The following is a 25,005-nucleotide window of genomic DNA, read 5'->3' as shown; positions in this document are numbered from 1 at the left end:
GAACCTTTTTGGAAGTCAGTTCATCACACAACTTAAGCAGTAATTAACCGTATAAATCCCAGCTTCTTAACTTCCACTTCAGCCTTTCTGAAGTGAGGTTTTAACAGTGAGTACAGCACATCAGTCTCATATTGCATCATTTGCTCAAAACTATTGTTAATCTGCTTGCGAATTTGCAGTTAATATCTGGTTATATGCTGTTGTAACCTGTTTCTATCTTCACTTCTTTTAAAATGCAATAAGCACTTATTCTTATGTTGTTTAAATACATCAGTATTGAGTGACACTACAAATATGGGTATCGATCCAACACCAAGTAGTTACAGGGACAGTACGGATACCTAAAATGTTCAAGATCATTGAATGATTACATTTTTGATCACAAATATAATCAGACAAAAACACAGGATGGCGTTGTAACAATATCACATCAATATTTACTGGCTGGGATTGTAATACTTTAGTTTTGCCCTTAACACCCTCCTGTGTCCAGGGTCTTATTAGCTAAATTTGTAACAATAATGCCAAAATATTTTTGGATGATAAAAAATATTGATCTGATTACTGTAGTATTGATCAAATACTGATACTAAACTTATTGTATCGTTAGTCACTATTTGTATCGATCCATCCATTCAAGAGCTCTAGCTTAGCAGTTAGCATATCCTTATATGGTGTGAAGTGTAGCATGTTTAGCTCTCCCTCGTCCTCCAGTGATTTCCCGCCATGGAGGCGATGATTGCTGACTTAACAGTGGAAGTGGCTTTGCATTGTGGAGGGATATTAGCTGCTAGCTCGCGAGAGAGGACACGACAGTGCGGTCATTCGTTTGTCGCTGTCAAGTTTGAAGGACACCGCTAAAATGTGTCAACATGCATTACCCCGATATAACAATAGTATTCAGAGCTCCATCGTCAGCCAAGGTATTGCCATAGCAGTAGACAATATACAATATTGTCTACTGCCATGGCAATACCTTGTAAACCTTTTTTACCTCGAGGCCCAACTTTTCCACTACAGAGAGGCCCGGGACCCACTCAATTAACACTGAATTAGCAATCTTACTCTTGATTTTAATCATATTCAATAATTAAAGCTAATCTACTTACAATTTAACAGGTTTACAACGTTGTCAAATGATATGAAACCATGTGTTAATCACAAAAATTATCATCAAGTCTTAGGTAAGGCTGATTACAAAAATAAATTATAATCAAATATACTTCAAAATGAAGGGACTTGTACAAATAAATGAAAAATAAATGCACTGTATTTTTCGGACTATAAGTCGCAGTTTTTTTCATAATTTGGCCGGGCTCCAGTGCGACTTATATGTTTTTTTCCTTCTTTATTATGCATTTTCGGCAGGTGCGACTTATACTCCGGTGCGACTTATACTCCGAAAAATACGGTACATACAGTTGTGTTGGGTAAAATAAAAACATTCAAACTAAAATAAATTATTATTAAATGATAATAATGAATAAACTGTTATAAAAAATAAAAGTTTAAAATGAAAATACAACTTCACCACTTAAGCCATAATTTTGCGCTTAAGAAACTTCTCTATGAATTAAACTCCAGACTTCTTCTGTTTGTTTGATATTGTCATTACTGCTACCAGTGATAGAAAAGTGTACTACAACTGAGTACCGCTCCAGCCCAAACGGACCACGGCTGAGAAACAGATATTTTTTGCCAGCCCTTTAGAAACACTAATCTACTGTATATCAGGCAACCCTACCTAGCATCAATTAGTGACTTATTCAGACCAAAAACTGTTTATAGTACGAATTTGGACTACTTGGTGCAAATAAAGCTTTAGTGAAACTCTAGGAAGGTTTCATTTCTGCGTTGTCTACTTGGAGGATGTTCTAGAGCAGGCCTGGGCAATTGTTTTGACTCGGGGGCCAAATTTTGAGAAAAAAATGTGTCTGGAGGCCGGTATATCTATATTTGAGAACACTAATACAAAACTTCACAATAATGTCTGATTGAATGCTAAAAACGTTATGACAGACTGCCTTAAAAAACGGAATGGCAATTTTTTTTTACTGAAGGAGACACCCAGAATGTACATGAAAATAAAGAATGTGGGATTTACAATATTAACTATGGAGGATAAAATATTGACAACATATGAACGTCGCACCCCCTCTCGATCCACATATTTTACAATCAAGCGAAAGGCAACCAAAATGCAACAAACACAGCGAAATATGAACGCGAAGGGTAAAAAAAAACCACCTACAATCTGATATATCTGATACATCACTAAGCTTTAGAACTTTGTTGTAAAAATCTTCTTCCGTATCTGTCCCTGACACCCACATTTCAGGCTGCTTGGTGCCTCTTCTGAGCTGCTGTGACTTAGACGACCATAGTAACTAATTAGATGACCGTAGTAACTGATTAGATTACCACAGTAACTAGTAGGGATGTCCCGATCCGATATTTGGATCGGAACGGCCGCCGATATTTGCCAAAAAATGCGTATCAGCAAGGCATGGGAAAATGCCGATCCAGATCCAGTTTTTAAAAAAACTCCGGTCCGTGTTTTCCAACGCACCTACCTAAATAATACATTCCACTTTTCTGCTGCTCCCTAATTTCCGTTCCGCATTTTCCAGCACACCTTCAACACATCCACAGGTCTGTGGATTCTCACGCAGTTGCTTTTAGCTGCTGGCATTACACGACAGGCTCTTCTCACTCTCTCCTGTGTCTTCCTCTCACAGACAGCAAGCGCACCTTCTTACACACGTCACAAACTGTCACGACATACACCACATACTGTCACGTCATACGTCACATACGTATACGTCCTCCCCGAGCAGAGAGGTAGCAGCATGGCTAACGTTAGCTGTGATGCTAGCGCAGCCGTGCTAGCAACGCTCCCTCTAAGGTGCGTGCCTGTGCAATTGCGCACGGCAAATCTATGACACGCACAAAATCAAATAAAAAAATAAGCGCATAACAATTTTCGACACACGGACACGACAGAGAAAACAGTTTTCGTCATCATTGTTCAAATATTGTAACGTCTGTCGAGACGCTTATCTCCATTCGGTGCCACACGTCCACACCATCAAAATGCCGAGGCAAACATTTCCAGATCAACACCGTATGAAAAAAGTAGTGATTTTTTTAGTTGTGATTTCCTTCTCTGCATGAAAGTTTAAAAGTAGCATATATTAATGCAGTATGAAGAAGAATGTTTTAATGTAGACACATAGAATCATCATACTGCTGTGATTATATGCATCAAGTGTTCATTCAAGGCTAAGGCAAAATATCCACATATATATGGTGTATCGTGACATGGCCTTAAAATATCGCAATATTAAAAAAAGGCCATATCGCCCAGCCCTAGTTCAATGATGCCATTTCAGTTTGTCATGTATAATTTTGTCTATTTTGTGTTTATCCTTGAATAAACAGGTCAGTTTCTTGTTACCAACCATTGTGTATTATTCAAACTCCCCTAATTCAGCTGGCTAGTTGTTATCAAGAGTACTAAAACCCTTTTCAACATGATTCTGACAACTAAGTAGGCTAAATAACTTTAAACTTTAATACATGCTCGGATAGGCCAGTATCGGTCAGTATCGGTATCGGTCAGTATCGGTATCGGTTCGGAAGTGCAAAAACAATATCGGTATCGGATCGGAAGTGCAAAAACCTGGATCGGGACATCCCTAGTAACTAGCACATCATGCAAAATTGCAGATTCCAACCATTGAAATACTTTGTATAGTTCAAGATTTACGGTCATTAGAAAACATCACTGCACATCATAATGGCAGCTACACTTTCCATCTTAAAGATCTATGTCCGGCGGGCCAGATTGAAATGCTTTTGCGGCCCCCGGGCCTTAATTTGCCCAGGTCTGTTCTAGAGTCAACTAATGACCCAAATCTGTTTGGAGCTGAAAATGTGTATCTTTTACGGACTGGAGGAGTGGGGGTTCACAACAGAGTATTAAGAGAACCCCTCACCCATGCTGTCACTTAGACAGGAAGATGTGTGCGCTGTGCATGCAAGGCGCTGTCGGTGTAATCTGCCTCTGCCAGCCTACCAAACTGAGCCAGAGTGGGCCAGGCTGTTTTAGAGGGGGCCAGTTTGAGAAAAAGAGGTGGGGGATGTAGGGCTGACGCTAATCCGCCCGTGCCACGCGCCGCATCCCCAGCACCCTGCTAGTTGCACCACACCGCCTCCTCCATAGTGGGTCCACCGAGGCGCTACAACGCCCGCTGAATGCTATCAGCACAGACGACACGTTGCTCCCCCAAGCAGGGATTACTGAGCTGTCAATGAAGGCACCAAGGGGAGGTTCCACAGTAAGAGAAGAACCAGCAAAAAAGGAGGTGTGCAATCCACCATTAGGATCCACCGTTCTCTGAGAGGAAGAGGCCATGGCAAAGGCCGATACGCCAGTCAACAGCGTCTGGGAAACCACCTCGCTTGAACAACACAGGGAGCACTGAGGGCGAGGAGGAGGACATGTTTAAAAAAGAATCCATCACATTTCAAATGCACTCCTGAGACAACTGCTAGTCCAAAAGGAAAATGAACACAAGGCTATTGTAGAGAGAGAGTTTTGGAAGGGGCATTAGTTTGCATGAACACAACAAAGGTAGTGTTTGTTGTCTGCCGATGACATTACAAAAGGAAGTTGAAATGTGCCAATACAAATCTGAAGGCTCCATTTTGTGCCATAGATATGATTAGGAAATGCATTGTTTATTAAAATTACACTATTTTAAATGTAATGATATTGTCACAGTACATTTAGTATTGCATTACACTGCAAAAAAAGAGCTGTGAAAATACAAGATAAAGACTAGATTTTAGAAAAAGATACTAAAAAGTCCTACTCGGTGGCCTAGTGATTAGAGTGTCCGCCCTGGGATGGGTAGGTTGTGAGTTCAAACCCCGGCCGGGTCATACCAAAGACTATAAAAATGGGATCCATTACCTCCCTGCTTGGCACTCAGCATCAAGGGTTGGAATTGGGGGTTAAATCACCAAAAATGATTCCCGGGCGCGGCACCGCTGCTGCCCACTGCTCCCCTCACCTCCCAGGGGGTGATCAAGGGTGATGGTTCAAATGCAGAGGACAAATTTCACCACACCTAGTGTGGGTGTGACCATCATTGGTACTTTAACTTAAAAACGAGTGAAATAACTAGTTACATGGACTGATCATTTTACTTGATAAAAAAAATCCTAAATTAAGATTTGTACATCTAGAAATTAGCAGGACTTTTAAGATACAAACAAGTATTTCATTCTGAAAACAAGCCTTATTTAACTTGCAATTCTTAAATTAAGCCTCTTTGAGATGTTGCAGAATCTGTAAACAAAAATATCTGATTTGAATAGTTACTTTCTCAATTTTAACATTTTAAAATAGAATGGAAAAAATATAATTATTCATGTTAAATAAAAGATTGGTCAATGACTAAAAATAGGTAAATAGCTCTTAAAAGTATTAATGCACAGTGGTACCTCGGTTTTTGTTAGTAATACGTCCCAAAAGTTTGGACGAACGCTGAAGCAGTTTTTCCAATATGATATAAAGGGCACCTATAATGAATGTCATGTTTTCTGACTTACAAATGTTACTAGTGTTGTCCCAATATTTCGATATTTTTCCAAATGAAGGGGACCACAAAAAAAACACATATTGGCTTAATTTTAACAGAAAATCTTTCGGTACATTAAACCTTCTTATAGCCCTCAAAGAACAATTTTTGAAAAAAACCCAAATTAAAACACATTGGGCTTTTTACCCATGTAGCTAGTTAGCTTACATCAAAGCTACAAGCTACAGAAAAAGATAATGGACTGCAAAGCAGGCCAAAAAAATATGGAGAAAATACAATGACCTGGATGAATGAGAACATCCATACATAAGGAGAAACTCTATGATGATTGGTTGGTGTTCGTATGATGAGTCACAATTGGCTAAGGTTAGGGCGAAACATTGCAGACTGGCCAATCAGAGGCAAGATAAGGAGGGTCATCGGTACCAGGAATTAAAATCATACCAGACACGCACTCATGTCACATGACAACAAAGGAGTCAGAGACAGAGGGACGCTTCAAGCTGACTCAAAAAAAAAAAAAAAAAAAAAACATACTTGAAAATGGCAGTGGATTAAATGTGTCCTTTACTGATGAAGATGACATCCAGGAAAGCCAAACTAATGCGTATCTTGGCCATCCATCCATTTTCTACAGCTTGTCCCTCTCGGGGTCACAGGGGGTGTGCTGGTGCCTATCCCAGCTGCACTCGGGCGACTCAAGTGACTACAGGGCGCCATGACTACGACCAACTTTAAGCTAATGCTATGTGTTTGCGGCACTTCCTTGTGTAAAAATGCACTGTTGTCCAGCGTGGGGCTGCTCCACTCATGAGGATTGTGGAAAGCTTTTACATCGCTTTCCCCGCAACCCGGAAATTAGACAAGTATGGAAAGTGAAGGTTCGGCATCAAACACTGGACAGCCACCAATTAGAGCGTCTTGTACCAGATAAACACACGAAAAAACTTTTGTGTTTTGTTCAGGAGAGTACACACAGATGCTAATACAAATATTAACAGAAAGCCTACCGCCCGAATGCAGCTGAGATAGGCTCCAGCACCCCCCGCGACCCCAAAAGGGACAAGCGGTAGAAAATGGATGGAGAAGAATTTAATCCATTTAAGAGATGGTTTGACAAAAACAGACTCTTTAAATCTCAGCAAACCTAAAATAATCCAATTCTGTAGCAGCAGAAGAGAAAATCTAACACAAGTAGAAATAGATGGAGATTGAAGGAGAACTGGCAAACTCATAAAAATATACAACATAAAGTGGCAAGAAATACATCAATAATGAATATTAATATTAATATTAATAATATCAATAATATTTTATTAGAGCGTATCAAAACACGTATTGGTATGTCAGACTTAGCCTTGTCGTGGTTTAACTCTTATCTTACTGACAGGATGCAATGCGTCTCCCATAATAATGTGACCTCTGACTATGTTAAGGTAACGTGCGGAGTTCCTCAGGGTTCGGTTCTTGGCCCTGCACTCTTTAGTATTTACATGCTGCCGCTAGGCGACATCATACGCAAATACGGTGTTAGCTTTCATTGCTATGCTGATGACACCCAACTCTACATGCCCCTAAAGCTGACCAACACGCCGGATTGTAGTCAGCTGGAGGCGTGTCTTAATGAAATTAAACATTGGATGTCCGCTAACTTCTTGCAACTCAACGCCAAGAAAACGGAAATGCTGATTATCGGTCCTGCTAAACACCGACATTTATTTAATAATACCACCTTAACATTTGACAACCAAACAATTACACAAGGCGAATCAGTAAAGAATCTGGGTATTATCTTCGACCCAACTCTCTCGTTTGAATCACACATTAAGAGTGTTACTAAAACGGCCTTCTTTCATCTCCGTAATATCGCTAAAATTCGTTCTATTTTATCCACTAGCGACGCTGAGATCATTATTCATGCGTTCGTTACGTCTCGTCTCGACTACTGTAACGTATTATTTTCGGGTCTCCCTATGTCTAGCATTAAAAAATTACAGTTGGTACAAAATGCGGCTGCTAGACTTTTGACAAGAACAAGAAAGTTTGATCATATTACGCCTATACTGGCTCACCTGCACTGGCTTCCTGTGCACTTAAGATGTGACTTTAAGGTTTTACTACTTACGTATAAAATACTACACGGTCTAGCTCCGTCCTATCTTGTCGATTGTATTGTACCATATGTCCCGGCAAGAAATCTGCGTTCAAAGAACTCCGGCTTATTAGTGATTCCCAGAGCCCCAAAAAAGTCTGCGGGCTATAGAGCGTTTTCTATTCGGGCTCCAGTACTATGGAATGCCCTCCCGGTAACAATTAGAGATGCTACCTCAGTAGAAGCATTTAAGTCCCATCTTAAAACTCATTTGTATACTCTAGCCTTTAAATAGCCCCCCTGTTGGACCAGTTGATCTGCCGTTTCTTTTCTTTTCTCCTCTGCTCCCCTTTTCCTTGAGGGGGGGGGGGGGCACAGGTCCGGTGGCCATGGATGAAGTGCTGGCTGTCCAGAGTCGGGACCCGGGGTGGACCGCTCGCCTGTGCATCGGCTGGGAACATCTCTACGCTGCTGACCCGTCTCCGCTCGGGATGGTGTCCTGCTGGCCCCACTATGGACTGGACTCTTACTATTATGTTGGATCCACTATGGACTGGACTCTCACAATATTATGTCAGACCCACTCGACATCCATTGCTTTCGGTCTCCCCTAGAGGGGGGGGGTTACCCACATATGCGGTCCTCTCCAAGGTTTCTCATAGTCATTCACATCGACGTCCCACTGGGGTGAGTTTTTCCTTGCCCGTATGTGGGCTTTGTACCGAGGATGTCGTTGTGGCTTGTGCAGCCCTTTGAGACACTTGTGATTTAGGGCTATATAAATAAAGATTGATTGATTGATTGATTGAATAAATCAAAATATGTTCTGTGCTCAAAAACAGGGAGAAAATAATATTTTGGACGGATTGTGGCTCAAGTCTTGTCAGAACTACATTTTTGTGGGTGCTTATGCAACTCAAAAAGTTAATCCTTATGAAGCCACAGAGACACATGGAAAGCAAGTGCATGCTTGGACTTTGGCAGCCTCACCAGGATCTGCACTAGTTTGTAAGTCAACAGACACCCGCAGTCTTCAACATCCTTAATCTACTTACACCCACACTTAGCTGCTCGCTTATGAAAGTTACTTAAACACAATTGCCATTTGCTTGTTAAGAGCGTGCATGTTTTAGCTGAAAAGGGTAAAAAAAAGGATCCTTTGAGAAAACCGACAATAAAAAATGTAAGAGCTCGGTGGCGCTGGAGGAGGTACACACCTCTGCCTGGCACTCAGTGCCTTGGCTTTTGTGCAGCCGTCAATTACATCTGCGCCACACAAGCAACATGAGGCTAACAAAATGGTATAGTTAGAAATGTTCCATGAATGTAAAACTCGTAACTTTTCCAGTGCAAAAGTGCTACCTGTCACTTCATGAGAAGGGAGGATGAAAGAGCGTACAATCTTTAAATGCATATTATAACTACAGGTGGGAAAAGTGATCGATTCTTAGATGCATCACAACGATTCTGAATCAGTGGATGAACATCCAGATATCGATAATTTGTATGTTCAATGCTTTGCACACTTCAACAAGTTTAACTGGAACCACATTACAGCAGAGAGTAACCAGCTAAGAAGAGGAAATGAGCAAGTGGACTAATAAATTAGGAGACAGCATAATATCCACACAATGCGACACCACTGTGAGCCATAGATATGAATGAGTAAATAGACACACCTCTTTGAGTGCGTGTGAGCAGAACATGTCTGTGAGACTACATTTTTTTCCAGACTGGGAGAACAAAACTTATCTGTTAGGTTATCGTTAAAAAAAAAAAATATATATATATATATATATATATATATATAGTACAGATCAAAAGTTTGGACACACCTTCTCATTCAATGTGTTTTCTTTATTTTCATGACTATTGTAGATTGTCACTGAAGGCATCAACACTATGAATGAACACACGTGGAGTTACTGTATGTACTTAACAAAAAAAGATAAAATAACTGAAAACATGTTTTATATTCTAGTTTCTTCAAAATAGCCAACCTTTGGTCTGATTACTGCTTTGCTCACTCTTGGCATTCTCTCGATGAGCTTCAAGAGGTAGTCACCTGAAATGGTTTTCACTTCACAGGTGTGCCTTACCAGGGTTGATTAGTGTAATTTCTTGTTTTATCAATGGGGTTGGGACCATCAGTTGTGTTGTGAATGAGAAGGTGTGTCTAAAGTTTTATATATATAAATATATATATACACACACACACACACACACACACACATATATATATATATAAAAAATATATACACACATATACACATATATATATTTATATATATACATACATATATATATACACATACATACATATATATATACACATACATACATATATATATATACATACATATACACATACATATATACACACACACACACACACACACACGTGTGTTCATTCATAGTGTTGATGTCTGCAGTGACAATCTACAATGTAACTAGTCATGAAAATAAAGAAAACACATTGAATGAGGTGTGTGCAAACTTTTGACGTGTACTATATATATATATATATATATATATATATATATATATATATATATATATATATATATATATATATATATATATATATATAATTTTATTCACACTTTTTGCTCTGATTCAACTCCTCAGATATAACATGTACTAAAACACTCTGCAGGTAGTTTTTGTTCAATTTATTTTTAAATTTGTTGATTAAATCATTTTATTCCTGAAATTATTATTAAACTTGTTTTTGTGTTAGTACACTAACAGGCAACTGACCATTTAAAATTGTTGTTTTGTAGCGGTAAATGTTAACTTTAAAGAAAATGATTACTGTTACAGTTATTACAGTTGGGCTGCACGATTTTGAGAAAAAATCCTAAAAAATTCCAATTGCGATTCAATTTGCAATTTTTACATTTTATCCATAAAAATGCATAAAACTGAAAATAAGTCAAGGAAGACATGTTACTTTTAGACCGTCATTCAACATATTCTTGTCTCAAGGGGCAACACACCAGCACAATATGCAATGATTTACTTAAGAAAATATTTGGCTATATAATGACAGACTTAGAGCTTTTGTCTACATCATGCTCTAAAACTGAAGAAATAGACAATAAAAGCTATACAGTGATTACAATGTAATGTAATCGTAACATATAACAATAATGCAAGTAACCAATTAAAAGGATATAAACTTTTCTTTTTGATTGATTGAGGTGTTCCGTACAATTGACCACTAAATGGTAACACCCGAATAAGTTTTTCAACTTGTTTAAGTCGGGGTGCACGTAAATCAATTCATGGTAACATTTTTTTGTTATTACTGTATAATTGTTTACCATTGTACTGTAATCGAAAGGTAAATAACATTGTTATCCGAAATAACTAAACAAAAAAAATAAAATGGACTCACTTACTCACTGAAATCTGCATATCAAGCTGCATGTAGGATTCTTTTCACACAATTTCCTTCTTTCTTTAGGTTCTGTAACTATCTAAAAAGAACCCCCTCCTGTTACTGTATATTTATTTTGGATTTATGACAAGGGTAATGTTTTGTTTTATGTTATTTTTATACCATTTATTTATATTAATGTTCAAAATGAAAATGTTATTCTATTTTAGTGGGTATTTTTGGACATTTTGTTTGGAATACGACAGTAATATAATACTTGAAACCTAATCTACCGCAATAAATGGACCTCATTGAAAAAATATTTGTGGACCTCCAAGATTTGAGCAACTCCACTATGAAGTTAAGAAGAGCACCACAAAATATGGATCTGCGTGTTTGAGACCCTTGATTTAGCACGTGACCAGGAAAATAGAAACTTCCATTTCCTGCTATCATGGCATGTCCTATTGTAACACGGATCTAAAGAACACTAAAAGCCTGATAATCGGGACATATCTGTTTAGCTGGCAGAACATCTGACCTCGTCTTTGTCATGATGGATCACCCACTACGAGCTGAGAGCTGTGTGCACAGCCAAGCATGCAAGTGTGACAAAAGGGGAGATTCCAAATGCATATCCATTCTCATTTCTCGCCCATCTGTTCCTGCGCACAAAGGAAAGTGACATATCTGAGTGAATACAATGCTCTTCAAATGGTTCATCGTTCATTGTCCATGATGACGGAACACCCAAACACACCCAGCATGCCCATAGAAAACAGTATTGCACTTGACACACTTCCATCTACTCTGTGAAGTGACCTATTCAGACAAAGCAGCGGGAAGCTGAGTGGCTGAAGAGCTGGAAAGTTAATGAATTCAAAGGCTTTGGTGCACTTTAAAGTGCAAATACTCACCACATGTTGGCTTTCCTTTGCTCAAAGGAGAGTCCCATTAAACCATTAGCGCCCGTCCGCTCTACACTTGACGCCCTTCTATGAGTCTGTTTCCCAACACTGACTCCATGCAAACTAGGCTGGCCGTTTGTTAAGTCCAATTCTTGCAGCATCTCCCTTTGCTGAGGTGTAAAGATGTGAGAAACACTATAAAGAGCGATAGATGGGACTTAAGCTGACCCTAATGGTGAAGAGGTCAAACATCAGACTCTTAATACCCACCAAAGTCATTAAGTGCTTTATTGGGTGACCGTGCCATCCAACGGGCTTCTGAAGTCCCAACCGACAATTGCCATGTTGGGATGTCACCACAAGGTAAAGATGACAGCGAGTGTGATGTCTCTGGTTGGCTCCACTGCCTGGTCAGATAATCTACTTCTCCCAAGCAAAAACAAGGCCTTGTGTGGATGACCTTTACTTCAACAAGGCTGAGATTTGCAGGGAAAAAGTTCAAGGAAATGTGGAAAGTGGAGAGATAATACAGCCTTGCTGTACCCTCAGAGGTTGTTAAAGGAAGGGCTGATAGTACTTTGAGAAGATAGATTTATCTACAAGTTCCCATTATGGGTCTTAGTTTGTGACAAATATACTGGTCCTCAGCTCTTCAACAACTTGCTTTTCTCAGCAATTTCATGTTGCCCTTTCAGACATCTACTGTAAGACAAATCAGAGGATATGTCAATGCCAGACATGCTCTCTGGCATCAGAAATTATTTTATTTTGAAGACGTCGCCACGGTAAGAACTGACTGTGTTCTGCAGGTCGTAGTTTGGACAAACAATGGAGTCTGTTGCTCTTCCCAGCATTTGTTGAAAGACTTTTGCTGATTTTAAAATGTTTGCGTAGCACATGTTTGAAAGCTGCCACAGGGTTAAAATTGTCATCATCTCCAAACACCAATTTCTTTTTTGGTCAATGAGTGGAAACTTACATTAAAGGTACTTAACAGCCATTTGTTCTCCACATTTAACCCAGAAGGGTAGTGAGTAGTCAGCCCTTAGGTCAATAAATTGGACTTGTAATTTGTTTTTACATGTCCTGTCCAGCCACACAGGAAAATCATATTTTTAATGTAGATGCCCATATCTGCTGTACAGACTTAGTTTACAAAAGAGAAGTGGGGATACTTGTCTTGTTGCCTTATTTGTATTTGACATTTTTTTAAATTGATTTATTTAGTGGACTATAAAATAACCTTTTTTAGTTGTGGCAAAGGCTCAAACACCCATAGAAAATGCACACGTCCATGAGGAGAACATGCCGTAACTGGTGACTAGCCTGCTCAGTGGCCTAGTGGTTAGAGTGTCCGCCCTGAGATCGGTAGGTCGTGAGTTCAAACCCCTGCCTAGTCATGCCAAAGACTATTAAAAATGTGACTCCCTGCTTGGTACTCAGCATCATGGTGTTTGAATTCAGGGTTAAATCACCAAAAATGTTTCCCGGGTGTGGCCACTGCTGCTGCTCACTGCTCCCCTCACCTCCCAGGGGGTGAGGGTGATGGGTCAGAGGATGATGTGTGTGTGACACGCATTGGTACTTTAACTTTTAATAGTAGTCTCTGCTGGAATTGCACCAGGGACCTTCTTGCTGTAAGGCAGGAGCATTCATCTTCAACCATTAGAAATGTCTGGACAAAGACAACCATCATGTATGTATGTTTGTGTGTGTTTATGTGTAACCTGAACATGTAAGGGTTTCTACTGTGGGATACAATATTGTTACAATTACTTATGGAAATCATTAAAAAAATAATCTATATGTCATTGATGTGTACGATGGATCATGCATATAAAACTAACATTAAACACGACAAGACAAAACAGTGACATCCTATTGGTGAGGCCCAGCTTTGAAAAGGTTTTTGACAAGAAAGACACAACTGTGGCTTTTCACGACAACTGTAACACATGCCAAATAAAATGGTGGAATCAATAAACTGGTACAATTTCATCAACAGTAATGATTTACATTGTGCTTTCAAATAGTGCTGCATGACTCAGTACAAGGATGATAGGACTTGAAGTGCTATGTAGAGTGGGGGCATGTTATTTGAATTGTGTTTATGGTCAAGTTATCAGGCAACTTTCTTGTGTATGTAGGACGATCTAATGAAGGCATGGATGTAATATCCATCAAACAGTCAACCTTTCTGTTCTCACCCTAGTGCCAAAAAGTGATGATAAATACTTTAAAAGGCACCATTATTTAGATTTGCACTACGAGCCATCTCTTGACTGGCAATTGATTTGCGTGCACTCCTTCAAAATACCTAACCAACAGTTTCAGAGTTTATCTTAAATGGGTCAGTTGGTTATTTCAAGGACAGGTCACATCCCAGCGTGACCTTAACGTGCTTCCCTCCTGAAGATAAGGCTGGACATGGGCAATGTCAGCGCGTGTGTGTGAGTGACGCTTGTTTTAGTCGGGTGCAAGGTTTGACCCCAAAGCATATACATCAGGGATGCCCACACTTTTTTCTGCAGGCGAGCTACTTTTCAATTGACCAAGTGGGTGCCATGATTGGGTATAAAAGCAGCTTCCATGAAATGCTCAGTCATTCACAAACAAGGATGGGGCGAGGGTCACCACTTTGTGAACAAATGCGTGAGCAACTTGTCGAACAGTTTAAGAACATTTGCCAACGAGCAAGGAAGGAACATTGAATGCCCGTGACCTTCTAACCCTCAGGCAGTACTGCATCAAAAAGAGACATCAGCGTGTAAAGGATATCACCACACAGGCTTAGGAACACTTCAGCAAACCACTGTCAGTAACTACAGTTTGTCGCTACATCTGTAAGTGCAAGTTAAAACCCTACAATGCAAAGGGAAAGACATTTATCAACAACACCTAGAATCGCCCCCTGGGTTCGCTAGGCCCAAGCTCATCTAAGATGGACTGATGCAAAATGTAAATGTGTTCTGTGGTCTGACGAGTCCACATTTCAAATAGTTTTCAGAAACTGTGGACGACGTGCAAGCAAGAATGGGAAATAATTCCACCTGAAAAGCTTCAAAAATTGGTCTCCTCAGTTCCCAAACGTTTACGGAGTGTTGTTAAAAGGAAAGGCCATGTAACACAGTGGTCAAAACGCCCCAGTGCCAACTTTTTTGCAATGTGTTGCTGCCATTAAATTCTAAGTTAATGATTATTTGCAAAATAATTAAGTTTTTCAGTTGGAACATTAAGTATCTTGTCTTTGCAGTCTATTCAATTGAATATGAGTTGAAAAGGATTTGCAAATCATTGTATTCTGTTTTTATTTACGACTTACACAACGTGCCAACTTCACTGGTTTTGGGTTTTGTAGAATCCACAGACAGGTCTCGCTCTAATCAAAACATACCATGTGTTTCAGTTCGTTCTGTCTCTTGACACTACAAACTGGACGATTAAGCATGGACTACAAAACCTTGCTAGCCCCCCTTAAAGGGGAACTGCACTTTTACGCAATTTTGCCTATCGTTCACTGCCAGCCATGTTGTAGTTTTCAAGTACTTCCATATAGAGTCTACTGGCAGATACAAGTTAGAACTATCCGCTCGCTATTTTGTATTAAAAATGACCACAGTGGAGGATGCGTGTGCATGTACGAGCCAGTATGCCCCACAACTTGAGGATAGAGAAAAAAAAAGGAACCTTTTGACTACAACGTCGGACTACAATGTCCGATTTCATGCAAAGCTCTTCATGTATACAGGTATATATTACCAAATATTAAAATATCCGGTGACATCACCAATGGGAAAAAAGTCACGAATAGGGCAAATACCAAACGGCCTGTTTGGCGTTAGTATGAAGGAAGGCACGATTGTTTTATAAATATCTATTTAAAATTTTTGGGGACTTATGCAGATCCCAAATTCACAAGTACATAGTTCCATGTAAAACAACTCAATGCTAGAGTGAGTGTTTTGTACTGAACTTTTCAATCAATCCAACTTATGGGGTCAAACTTGAGGGTTTAATAACGGACGCCACCATTTGGAGTATTCGTCTGAGAAATAGGAAACATTTTGCCAAATGTTGGGTTGCGGCACAAATGTCACCGCTCTCCTGCGTTATAACAATAAATTGAGTACTCAAACAAAAGCAACGTTTTTTGTATCCTTTTTGATATGATATAAAAAAATCGCAAACTAAATATAAATTTTTTTTTTTTTTTTACATGAAACTAATCTGGCTACTGTATGAACACATTTTGTTCAAAGTTACACAAATGATATTTATATTGGGGGTAATCAGAGTCACCCACTTCTTCTAATGTTTTACGTATCATTGCAGCAACTATCTTTTGCAACCATACTCTTATCTCCGGTCCCCTCGCTTGTTTTGGCCATCTTCTTCTTCACCCTCTTCCTGAAGTCCGACCATTTCTTTTTTATTTCAACCTGTGTGCAGTTCTCGCAGCCCGCAGCATTGACAGGCTCCCAATCTCAACCCTCTTTCATTTGCTCGAAACACGAAAAAGATGCACATCCTTCTGACTCCTGATTGGGCAAAGAATGCAGAGCTCAGGCACATGGCTAATATCAATATGATTGGCGTATTTATAAGGAGGCGTGGCCTGGGCCCAGCCACACAAACATCTCCGGGCAATTCCACGTTAAGTGGGAAATGCGCTTGGATTCTTGTGTGTGCATACTTAAATACATCTGAATTAGTTCTTGCCTAAGCCGTTTTCTGGATTTCAATGCACACCAATTTTTAGTAAGAAATCCATGCAACTCTTAATACATGAGGCCCTTGGTTGCAGAGGTTCAGGGGTAGAAGAAAAACAAGCCTCTATGGGTATTGCTTATGCAGGCAAACATATTTTAATTTTTTCTCTTTAGTTTCCAGCGTCAATGCTTTATTTTTCTCTCTGTTTCGTCCACCTGCTATGACCCGGCCAACACTTCTGATAACCTAACACAGCAGTCTACAGCGCACGCACAGTGTGCTCGACCCACACATCCCAGTCCTATCATTCAAAAGCAACTGAGTAGTAGGCAGAGCTTAGGTCATAAACTCAATTACACTAAAGCAAAATCAGCCCCACAAAATCTTACTTCTGCTTGGCTGTGAAAGATTTTTTTCATACACTCTCACTTCCCGTCTCTGGTATAAAAGGTTCACCGATTCATTTTACATTTCAACTCCTACCCTATAGTATTTTGTAAATGTTCTGTTCTAGAAGTCGTCGCCAACCACATGGCCAGCACGTCTAATGCCTGCCACTCACCATTTCTTTATGTAGCTCTTTCAGTGGTTAGATCACGCTTTGCTTTTAAAGGATTAATCCACACGTCATCCAAAAGTGAGAACCACTGATCTTGTCGAAATAACTACTAATTTGCTGAAATTAACATAATATAATATGTTTCCGCAATGTGTGCACCAAGTCACCAGGATGGATTGTTGTGTTGTTAGTCCTTGAATTTAACACCGGGATGAAGCCCTCAAACCGCAATATTCCTTCCACTGACATTTGGCTGTGGGAACGTGCAAAGATATGACCCATTAAGCAAAGAGAGGAAAACATTTTACTCGACTGAGTATACAGCCAGTGTTTCACTTGTTCACTTGCCATTCAGCCCTCCAAACAAAACCTCAGAATTTCAACAATGAGCCGCCATCATGAGCCAAAATCTGGGACGGAAAAGAAAAGTGAGCAGCTTGGAACCCTGTCATTTTTCCGTGTAAGCCCCACCGCCACTATCTTATCCGCTCAACCCTCTCATCGTCATTCAAATCTCCCCCTCACTCCATCCCATACCAGCCGTGGCACTTTTTAAATCTCTCTCCCTCCTCCCAGTCCAGCACGTTTTCTAATGCTAATTATTTAAACCTCTCTGTGAGCACCATCTCTCCCATTTATTCAACTCTCGCCCTAAAAGCCTGGCCCCAGCTACAAGGTGATTGACTAAAGCCTTGATGGGGAAAAAATTATAAATCAGACTTAATCACTCTCTTCTCATTTACTTTCCTAACTAAAACAATTACAAACTGTGTTAAACAATTCCAGTTTGAGGTTTATTTGTCCAGAAAACTCTACACAGCTAATAACCATGACGTGAAACTAAAGACATGCTCCCATTCTCAAACATGTATGTTATTTAACTTTTGTACTGAGATGAAAACATGAATAAAAATTCAAGTTTGTAAACACACAACCCCGTGAGAAAAGGCTCGTAGCATGGGAATGTGACCTTTGTTGGACTGCGCTGGCCCGTGAGGGTCACTGTCCCCAGTGTTAAGTAAGTCACTTGGAGCAGTCTGAGGGATCCGTTTTCCACAACCAGGTGCCATTGCATCCACGTGGGGGGAAAATATTAATTTATCTGGTCTTCTCTTGCATCTTAAACTTATTTTTGTCTTTGTTTATTCCCACTCAGTTTTTGCACGCTCCCTCTCGGGTTCAGTTCAAAAGCCTACGCATGGAGCATCTAGATCTCAGCTCAGGAAAAACACCACTGAGATGCTCACCATCACCATCAGCATCACTATTGTTGATTTTCAAAGTTACATAAAGGGTTTGAAACGACAACAACCACCTGATACAGACTACACACTTGCATGTGCAACAAAACAAAAGTACCAAACCAATGAAAGAAAAGGTTCTCTTTCAATATGTGTACTTGTCTATGGATCTTCTCATTCATCCAGATCATTGACTGAGCAGTACAGTTGTGATGGATTGAATGTCCTAAGAATACGCAAATCTCTTGTTGGTTTGCTCTTTAATCTGAAACAATGTGATTGCAATTAAAAATGTAATAACTAACTAAAATACACATAAAGAAATTCCAAAAAGGAGACACCAGACAAACTCACCTTGATATTCCTGTCCTGGGGTGTAGGCAGTGGGGTTGCCCGTTATCTGGAGTGTGAGCAGCACTTCTCCTCCACCTTCAGCAACCCCAACTCCGTCCAACTCACCGTGATGAGTGCACAGGAAGAAAAAAGGGTTAAAGCGGGGGTAGAAGCTCGCCGGGGACACCCCGAAGTCCATGCTGCTGCTCCCCAGGACCAGGGTCAGCAGGGCACAGCCGAAGGCGCCCCCGAGAGAGGCCCACGCTGCGGCCATCTGCCCTGACGGAGCGAGGGTCTGTAAGGTGTGGAGGGGAGGACACAGGGGAGGGCACAGATGAGATGGATTCCAGGAAGAAGCTTCTGGAGTCCACAGATGGGTAAAAAGTCCAAAAGTGTGTGTCTAAGTACGTGTTGTGTGATATTGTGTCAAAGTGTGGGAAAACTGTGGAGCTCTGTTCTTCTTGCTTCCTCTCCCTGTCCTACCTTTACTCAGGGAGTTTAGAGCTTGGGCTGCGCTGTCCTGCTCCAGCGTTTAAATACCTCACCCCCTCCCTGTGGCTCCCTCTCTCCTCCCACCCTCCCTCTCCACGCTCGCCTCGCTCCAACACCAGCTCCTCGCGTGCTGCTAGCGCTCCATGAGACGGCCTCCTTTCTCCTCCTCCTCCTCCCTCTTCAGTGTCTATCACTCTGCCTTTTGCTTAAGCTCCCTTCCTGGTCCTGTCTTCTCCACAGCCTCTTCATCCCTCACTGAAGCACTGCTTTTGCACTCTTCAGACCTTGGATCACCATGCAGCTTAGTGTCTTCAACTCCAACCAGCCCCCTGACACGTCCCTCTCACTCTTCTCTCGCTTCCCTTTGTCTGTTTAGCCATCCACCAGACTGTCTTCTCCTCTCCCACCCACTATCACACCTCTTTTTATACTCCCACTTGGTCCCCTACTCCATATTTCAATCTCCCTCCTACAGTATGCAACCTCTCCATCTCGCCTCCCTTCCTCAGCAAAACATTGTTTTCCCTTTCTGTTGCATCTTTCATGAGTTTTTCCATCAGAATCTCATTTTCCACCGGATTCTCTAACTATTTCCCCCTCTCCATGTGAGAGTAAAGTGTGCCAGATTAAGCCACCCCTCTAGACAGACACCAGTCACAGCGTTGCTTTCTAACCCCCACTGGGTCTGGTTGATGGATGAACATTTCACTAGCGCACTGTGCACACCCAACATATCTCCCATTCCTCTTTTTAATCCTAACACGCAAGTTTCCAAATGATGACAGTATTATCTTTATAGGCCAGACAATACACAGACACAACAAAAGGTCAACAACAGCCCTTATGCAGGGAGATCTCTGCCCAGATTGATTGTCCAAACTCTTGGATTTTTGAAGTAAATTTTACTTCAGAACCAGGATTTCTTCTGCTAATATGTAATGTTCAAAACTCTTGTTTTGATTCCAGTCTTTTATGAAGCACAAAAACAGTGTTGTAAATCAGAGCTACCCAACCTTTTTTGAGTCTACAGACCTACTTGTTTCTATCAAACCTCCGCCAGACTAGGGGGGCAGCTCCTGGTTCGGGATGCATCGATTATAGATTTTGACTGTCCGATTATAGTATGACAAATAATCACGGTTTTACGATTGTCATGCATTGATTATTGTCACAACAAAAAATTATAAAATCACAAACATTCATTCGAGATTTCAATGTGGTGTTTATAAATGTCGGAATTAAGAGTAATCAAATAACATTATAATAACAGTACAAAATATTAAATCTCACACATTAGTTTTGTGTGTTATTAGCTAATGATAGCGATTTAGCAAAGTTTAGCTAAAATTAGCTATTAATGATGTGTATATTATCGTTCAGCAAATTGTTAATTACCTCTCTACGACTGCCAAATTCCTCAGGACTCGAAGCAATATAGGTACTTAAAACTTAAAATATAAATGTTCTGTTGAATGGTAGCTGATTGTGTTGGTCTTCTGGTTAAAAATGTAACTATGAGCAGGTTGCAAAAAGCCCCTTTAAATACTGTACCTTAATGCAATTTTTAACTATTGGTGGCTGCTTGCGACCCACCCAGAGTGAGTACGCAAATTTAACCAGATGTAGACCAACAGACCCGATGCTGGTGTCAAACTCAAGGCCCGGGGGCCAGATCTGGCCCGCAACATCATTTTATCTGGCGCGCGAACACCTGATATGTGTCAATAAAGTACTTAATATTTTCTCACTAAATGTAATTTATTTTTTTCCATTTTGACAGAAAAAGTATATGTACTGCTTGAAATTGCATAACTTTTAAACTTTATTTGTATCCATTATTACAACAAATATTACAGTATATTATCATACTTTCCAAACATGTTTTTGTCTAAATAAAAATACTTAACTTTACAGCAAACTACCCATCAAATTAATAAAAATGACAATACATTTTACATTGTTCTTGTTCTTTACAGCATAATACTGTAAATTGAAAAAAAAAACTACAGTTTTCTGCGTTAAAATTCTGTTGACTGAGCTGCCAGTTTTTGACTGTAAAATCTACGATTGTTGTTTTTAACAGTGTTTTAATTTAAATGGTAAATCGGTACAATTGTTTTTACGGTACAAAAACTGGCAGCGAAGTTGCCAGAATAAAAAAAATAACTTGTCCTGTTTTTCCATTAAAAATATAATGATGTTGGAAAAAACAATGTCTATTTAACACAAAAATTCTGGCAACCAAGCTGCCAGCTTTTTCTTCCTTAAGCACACTTATTATTTGCAGCAATTTAGCACACTTGCACTTTAGCACTAGAGCACTTCACCATCCGCAATGGTGACTTTATTCCTGATCTGTCCTGAGCTGAGGTCATGCAGGAACCTACTGTTTTATAAGGGTCTCCATTTTATATCTGAGTCTGTGTATTTTATTGTAGTGTTTATGTCTGATGTTGGTGCTGTCTAACTTAACTTTTTGTGGCCCTTGTTGTATAAACCATCAACCTGTCGGAGACTGCAGATGAAAATTAGCCTCTGGCTACAATATGGCAGATTTATATTTCCTATGTTCAATACTGTGCATTGTCCCTGTAACAAAGATATAACAAATGGCAACTTTTATTGTACTATACATCTATTAACAAGCTTTTTGGTGTGTCTAGTGCAGAGGTGTCAAAGTCGTTTTCACTGAGGGCCACATCGCAGTTATGTTTGGCCCTAGAGGGCCGCTTCTAACAGTGAATACTATTATTACACAATGTTTTAATGCATTTGTTTTAGTATATTTAAAAAAACTAAAATGTAAAAAAAAATATGGTAAGTTGCAATAATTTCACATCAAAATGTAGTGTATATTACTGTATATGGAACAATAGTACTGTTTTTTTTATGGTAAAAAAAACCCCCAACAAACTGGCAGTTCAGTTGCCAGAATTTTCTGGAAATTTTACCTTTTTTTTTTTTTACTGTAAATAAAAAAAACTGCAATTTTACAGTAAAATTTTGGCACCTGAGCAGCCAGTTTTTTTGTTTGTTTTTACAGTTTATTACAGTAAAAAAAAAGTATCTTTTTTTTTAATTTAGAGAAAAATGCTGTAAAAAACACCGTAAATTTCACAATTTTACCATGAAATCTATTGCTACTTTTACATTGCACATTTTGATGGATAACTTGCTTTGAAATCATTATTATTAGTATTTATTTATATTTAAAACATGGTTTGAATGTTTGGTAATATATTTTTGCATAATTTAGACAATATTTAAATTAAAGGGGAACATTATCACAATTTCAGAAGGGTTAAAACCATTAAAAATCAGTTCCCAGTGGCTTATTATATTTTTCGAAGTTTTTTTCAAAATTTTACCCATCACGCAATATCCCTAAAAAAAGCTTCAAAGTGCCTGATTTTAACCATCGTTATAAACACCCGTCCACTTTCCTGTGACGTCACATAGTGAAGCAAACACAAACAAACATGGCGGAAAGAACAGCAAGCTATAGCGACATTAGCTCGGATTCAGACTCGGATTTCAGCGGCTTAAGCGATTCAACAGATTACGAATGTATTGAAACGGATGGTTGTAGTGTGGAGGCAGGTAGTGAAAACGAAATTGAAGAAGAAACTGAAGCTATTGAGCCATATCGGTTTGAACCGTATGCAAGCGAAACCGACGAAAACGACACGACAGCCAGCGACACGGGAGAAAGCGAGGACGAATTCGGCGATCGCCTTCTAACCAACGATTGGTATGTGTTTGTTTGGCATTTAAGGAAACTAACAACTATGAACTAGGTTTACAGCATATGAAATACATTTGGCAACAACATGCACTTTAAGAGTGCAGACAGCCCAATTTTCATCAATTAATATATTCTGTAGACATACCCTCATCCGCTCTCTTTTCCTGAAAGCTGATCTGTCCAGTTTTGGAGTTGATGTCAGCAGGCCAGGGAAGCTAAGGTCGATATTCTTCTCTTGATCATCTTCGGTGGCATAAGGGACGGTGTGAGCCAAGACATCCAGGGGGGGTTTAGCTCGCTCGTCTGCGGGAACAAACTGCCGCCATTGCTTGCCGTGCTACCGAGGGCCTTTGTCCCTGAATTGCTCACACACTCCGGCAGATTCAATGGGGTCTGGCGGCAGATTTCTTTGACTTCCATCCATCCATCCATCCATCCATCTTCTTCCGCTTATCCGAGGTCGGGTCGCGGGGGCAGCAGCCTAAGCAGGGGAGCCCAGACTTCCCTCTCCCCAGCCACTTCGTCCAGCTCCTCCCGGGGGATCCCGAGGCGTTCCCAGGCCAGCCGGGAGACATAGTCTTCCCAACGTGTCCTGGGTCTTCCCCGTGGCCTCCTACCGGTCGGACGTGCCCTAAACACCTCCCGAGGGAGGCGATCGGGTGGCATCCTGACCAGATGCCCGAACCACCTCATCTGGCTCCTCTCGATGTGGAGGAGCAGCGGCTTTACTTTGAGCTCCCCCCGGATGACAGAGCTTCTCACCCTATCTCTAAGGGAGAGCCCCGCCACCCGGCGGAGGAAACTCATTTCGGCCGCTTGTACCCGTGATCTTGTCTTTTCGGTCATAACCCAAAGCTCATGACCATAGGTGAGGATGGGAACGTAGATCGACCGGTAAATTGAGAGCTTTGCCTTCCGGCTCAGCTCCTTCTTCACCACAACGGATCGATACAGCGTCCGCATTACTGAAGATGCCGCACCGATCCGCCTGTCGATCTCACGATCCACTCTTCCCTCACTTGTGAACAAGACTCCGAGGTACTTGAACTCCTCCACTTTGACTTTATCGTTGGAAATGCATCTGCTTTGAGTGTCGCAGGATATCCACACATTCTTGCCATCTCTGTCGTAGCATAGCTTTCGTCGGTAAAGTGTGCGGAACAAACGTCCAATTTCTTGCCACTTTCGCATCTTTGGGCCACTGGTGCAACTTGAATCCGTCCGTGTTCGTGTTGTTACACCCTTCGACAACACACCGACGAGGCATGATGTCTCCAAGGTACGGAAAACAGTCGAAAAAAACGGAAAATAACAGAGCTGATTTGACTCGGTGTTTGAGAAAATGGCGGATTGCTTCCCGATGTGACGTCACATTGTGACGTCATCGCTCCGAGAGCGAATAATAGAAAGGCGTTTAATTCGCCACAATTCACCCATTTAGAGTTCGGAAATCGGTTAAAAAAATATATGGTCTTTTTTCTGCAACATCAAGGTATATATTGACGCTTACATAGGTCTGGTGATAATGTTCCCCTTCAACATTATTTGCAATTACGGGAGTACGTTTTTTTGTTTTTCTCCCAAAATTGAAAGAAAGAATACATTTAGTAAGAAACGTTACAGTACTTTATTGATACATAGTATTTCTAGGCTTTCGAGGGCCACATATAATGAAGTGGGGGGGCACATCTGGCACCCGGGCTTTAATTTTAACACCGGTGGTTTAGTGTGACAGGCAAAACTTAAGTCAGAGAAAATGCGGTCGTTTTTTTTTCATTTTTCTGTGCGGGCCGGTAGCATACATGTCACAGACAGATACTGGTCCCCAGGCCGGTGGTTGTGGACCACAGCAATAAAGCATTGATAAATCCACAAAGGTTTTTCGAGCAGCACGGTTGAACAGATTAGTGTTTAACCTTTCAATGGATAACATG

General features: G+C 40.4%; 1 protein-coding gene across 2 annotated transcripts in view; it reads right to left on the bottom strand.

Annotated features, from left to right (window-relative positions):
- The window catches only part of LOC133612667 (reelin), a 316,782-nt gene that overhangs the window by 250,872 nt on the left and 40,905 nt on the right, over positions 1-25,005 (bottom strand). For both annotated transcript variants that reach the window (XM_072913903.1, XM_072913904.1), the window contains exon 3: positions 18,856-19,129. In XM_072913903.1, coding sequence (XP_072770004.1) covers positions 18,856-19,129 — 274 coding nt within the window. The remainder of the gene's footprint in view (positions 1-18,855; positions 19,130-25,005) is intronic.

The sequence above is a fragment of the Nerophis lumbriciformis genome, linkage group LG10, assembly GCF_033978685.3.
Source record: "Nerophis lumbriciformis linkage group LG10, RoL_Nlum_v2.1, whole genome shotgun sequence".
Lineage (NCBI taxonomy): Eukaryota > Metazoa > Chordata > Actinopteri > Syngnathiformes > Syngnathidae > Nerophis > Nerophis lumbriciformis.
Note: the sequence above shows the minus strand (reverse complement) of the source record. Positions and strands in the feature narration are given on the sequence as shown.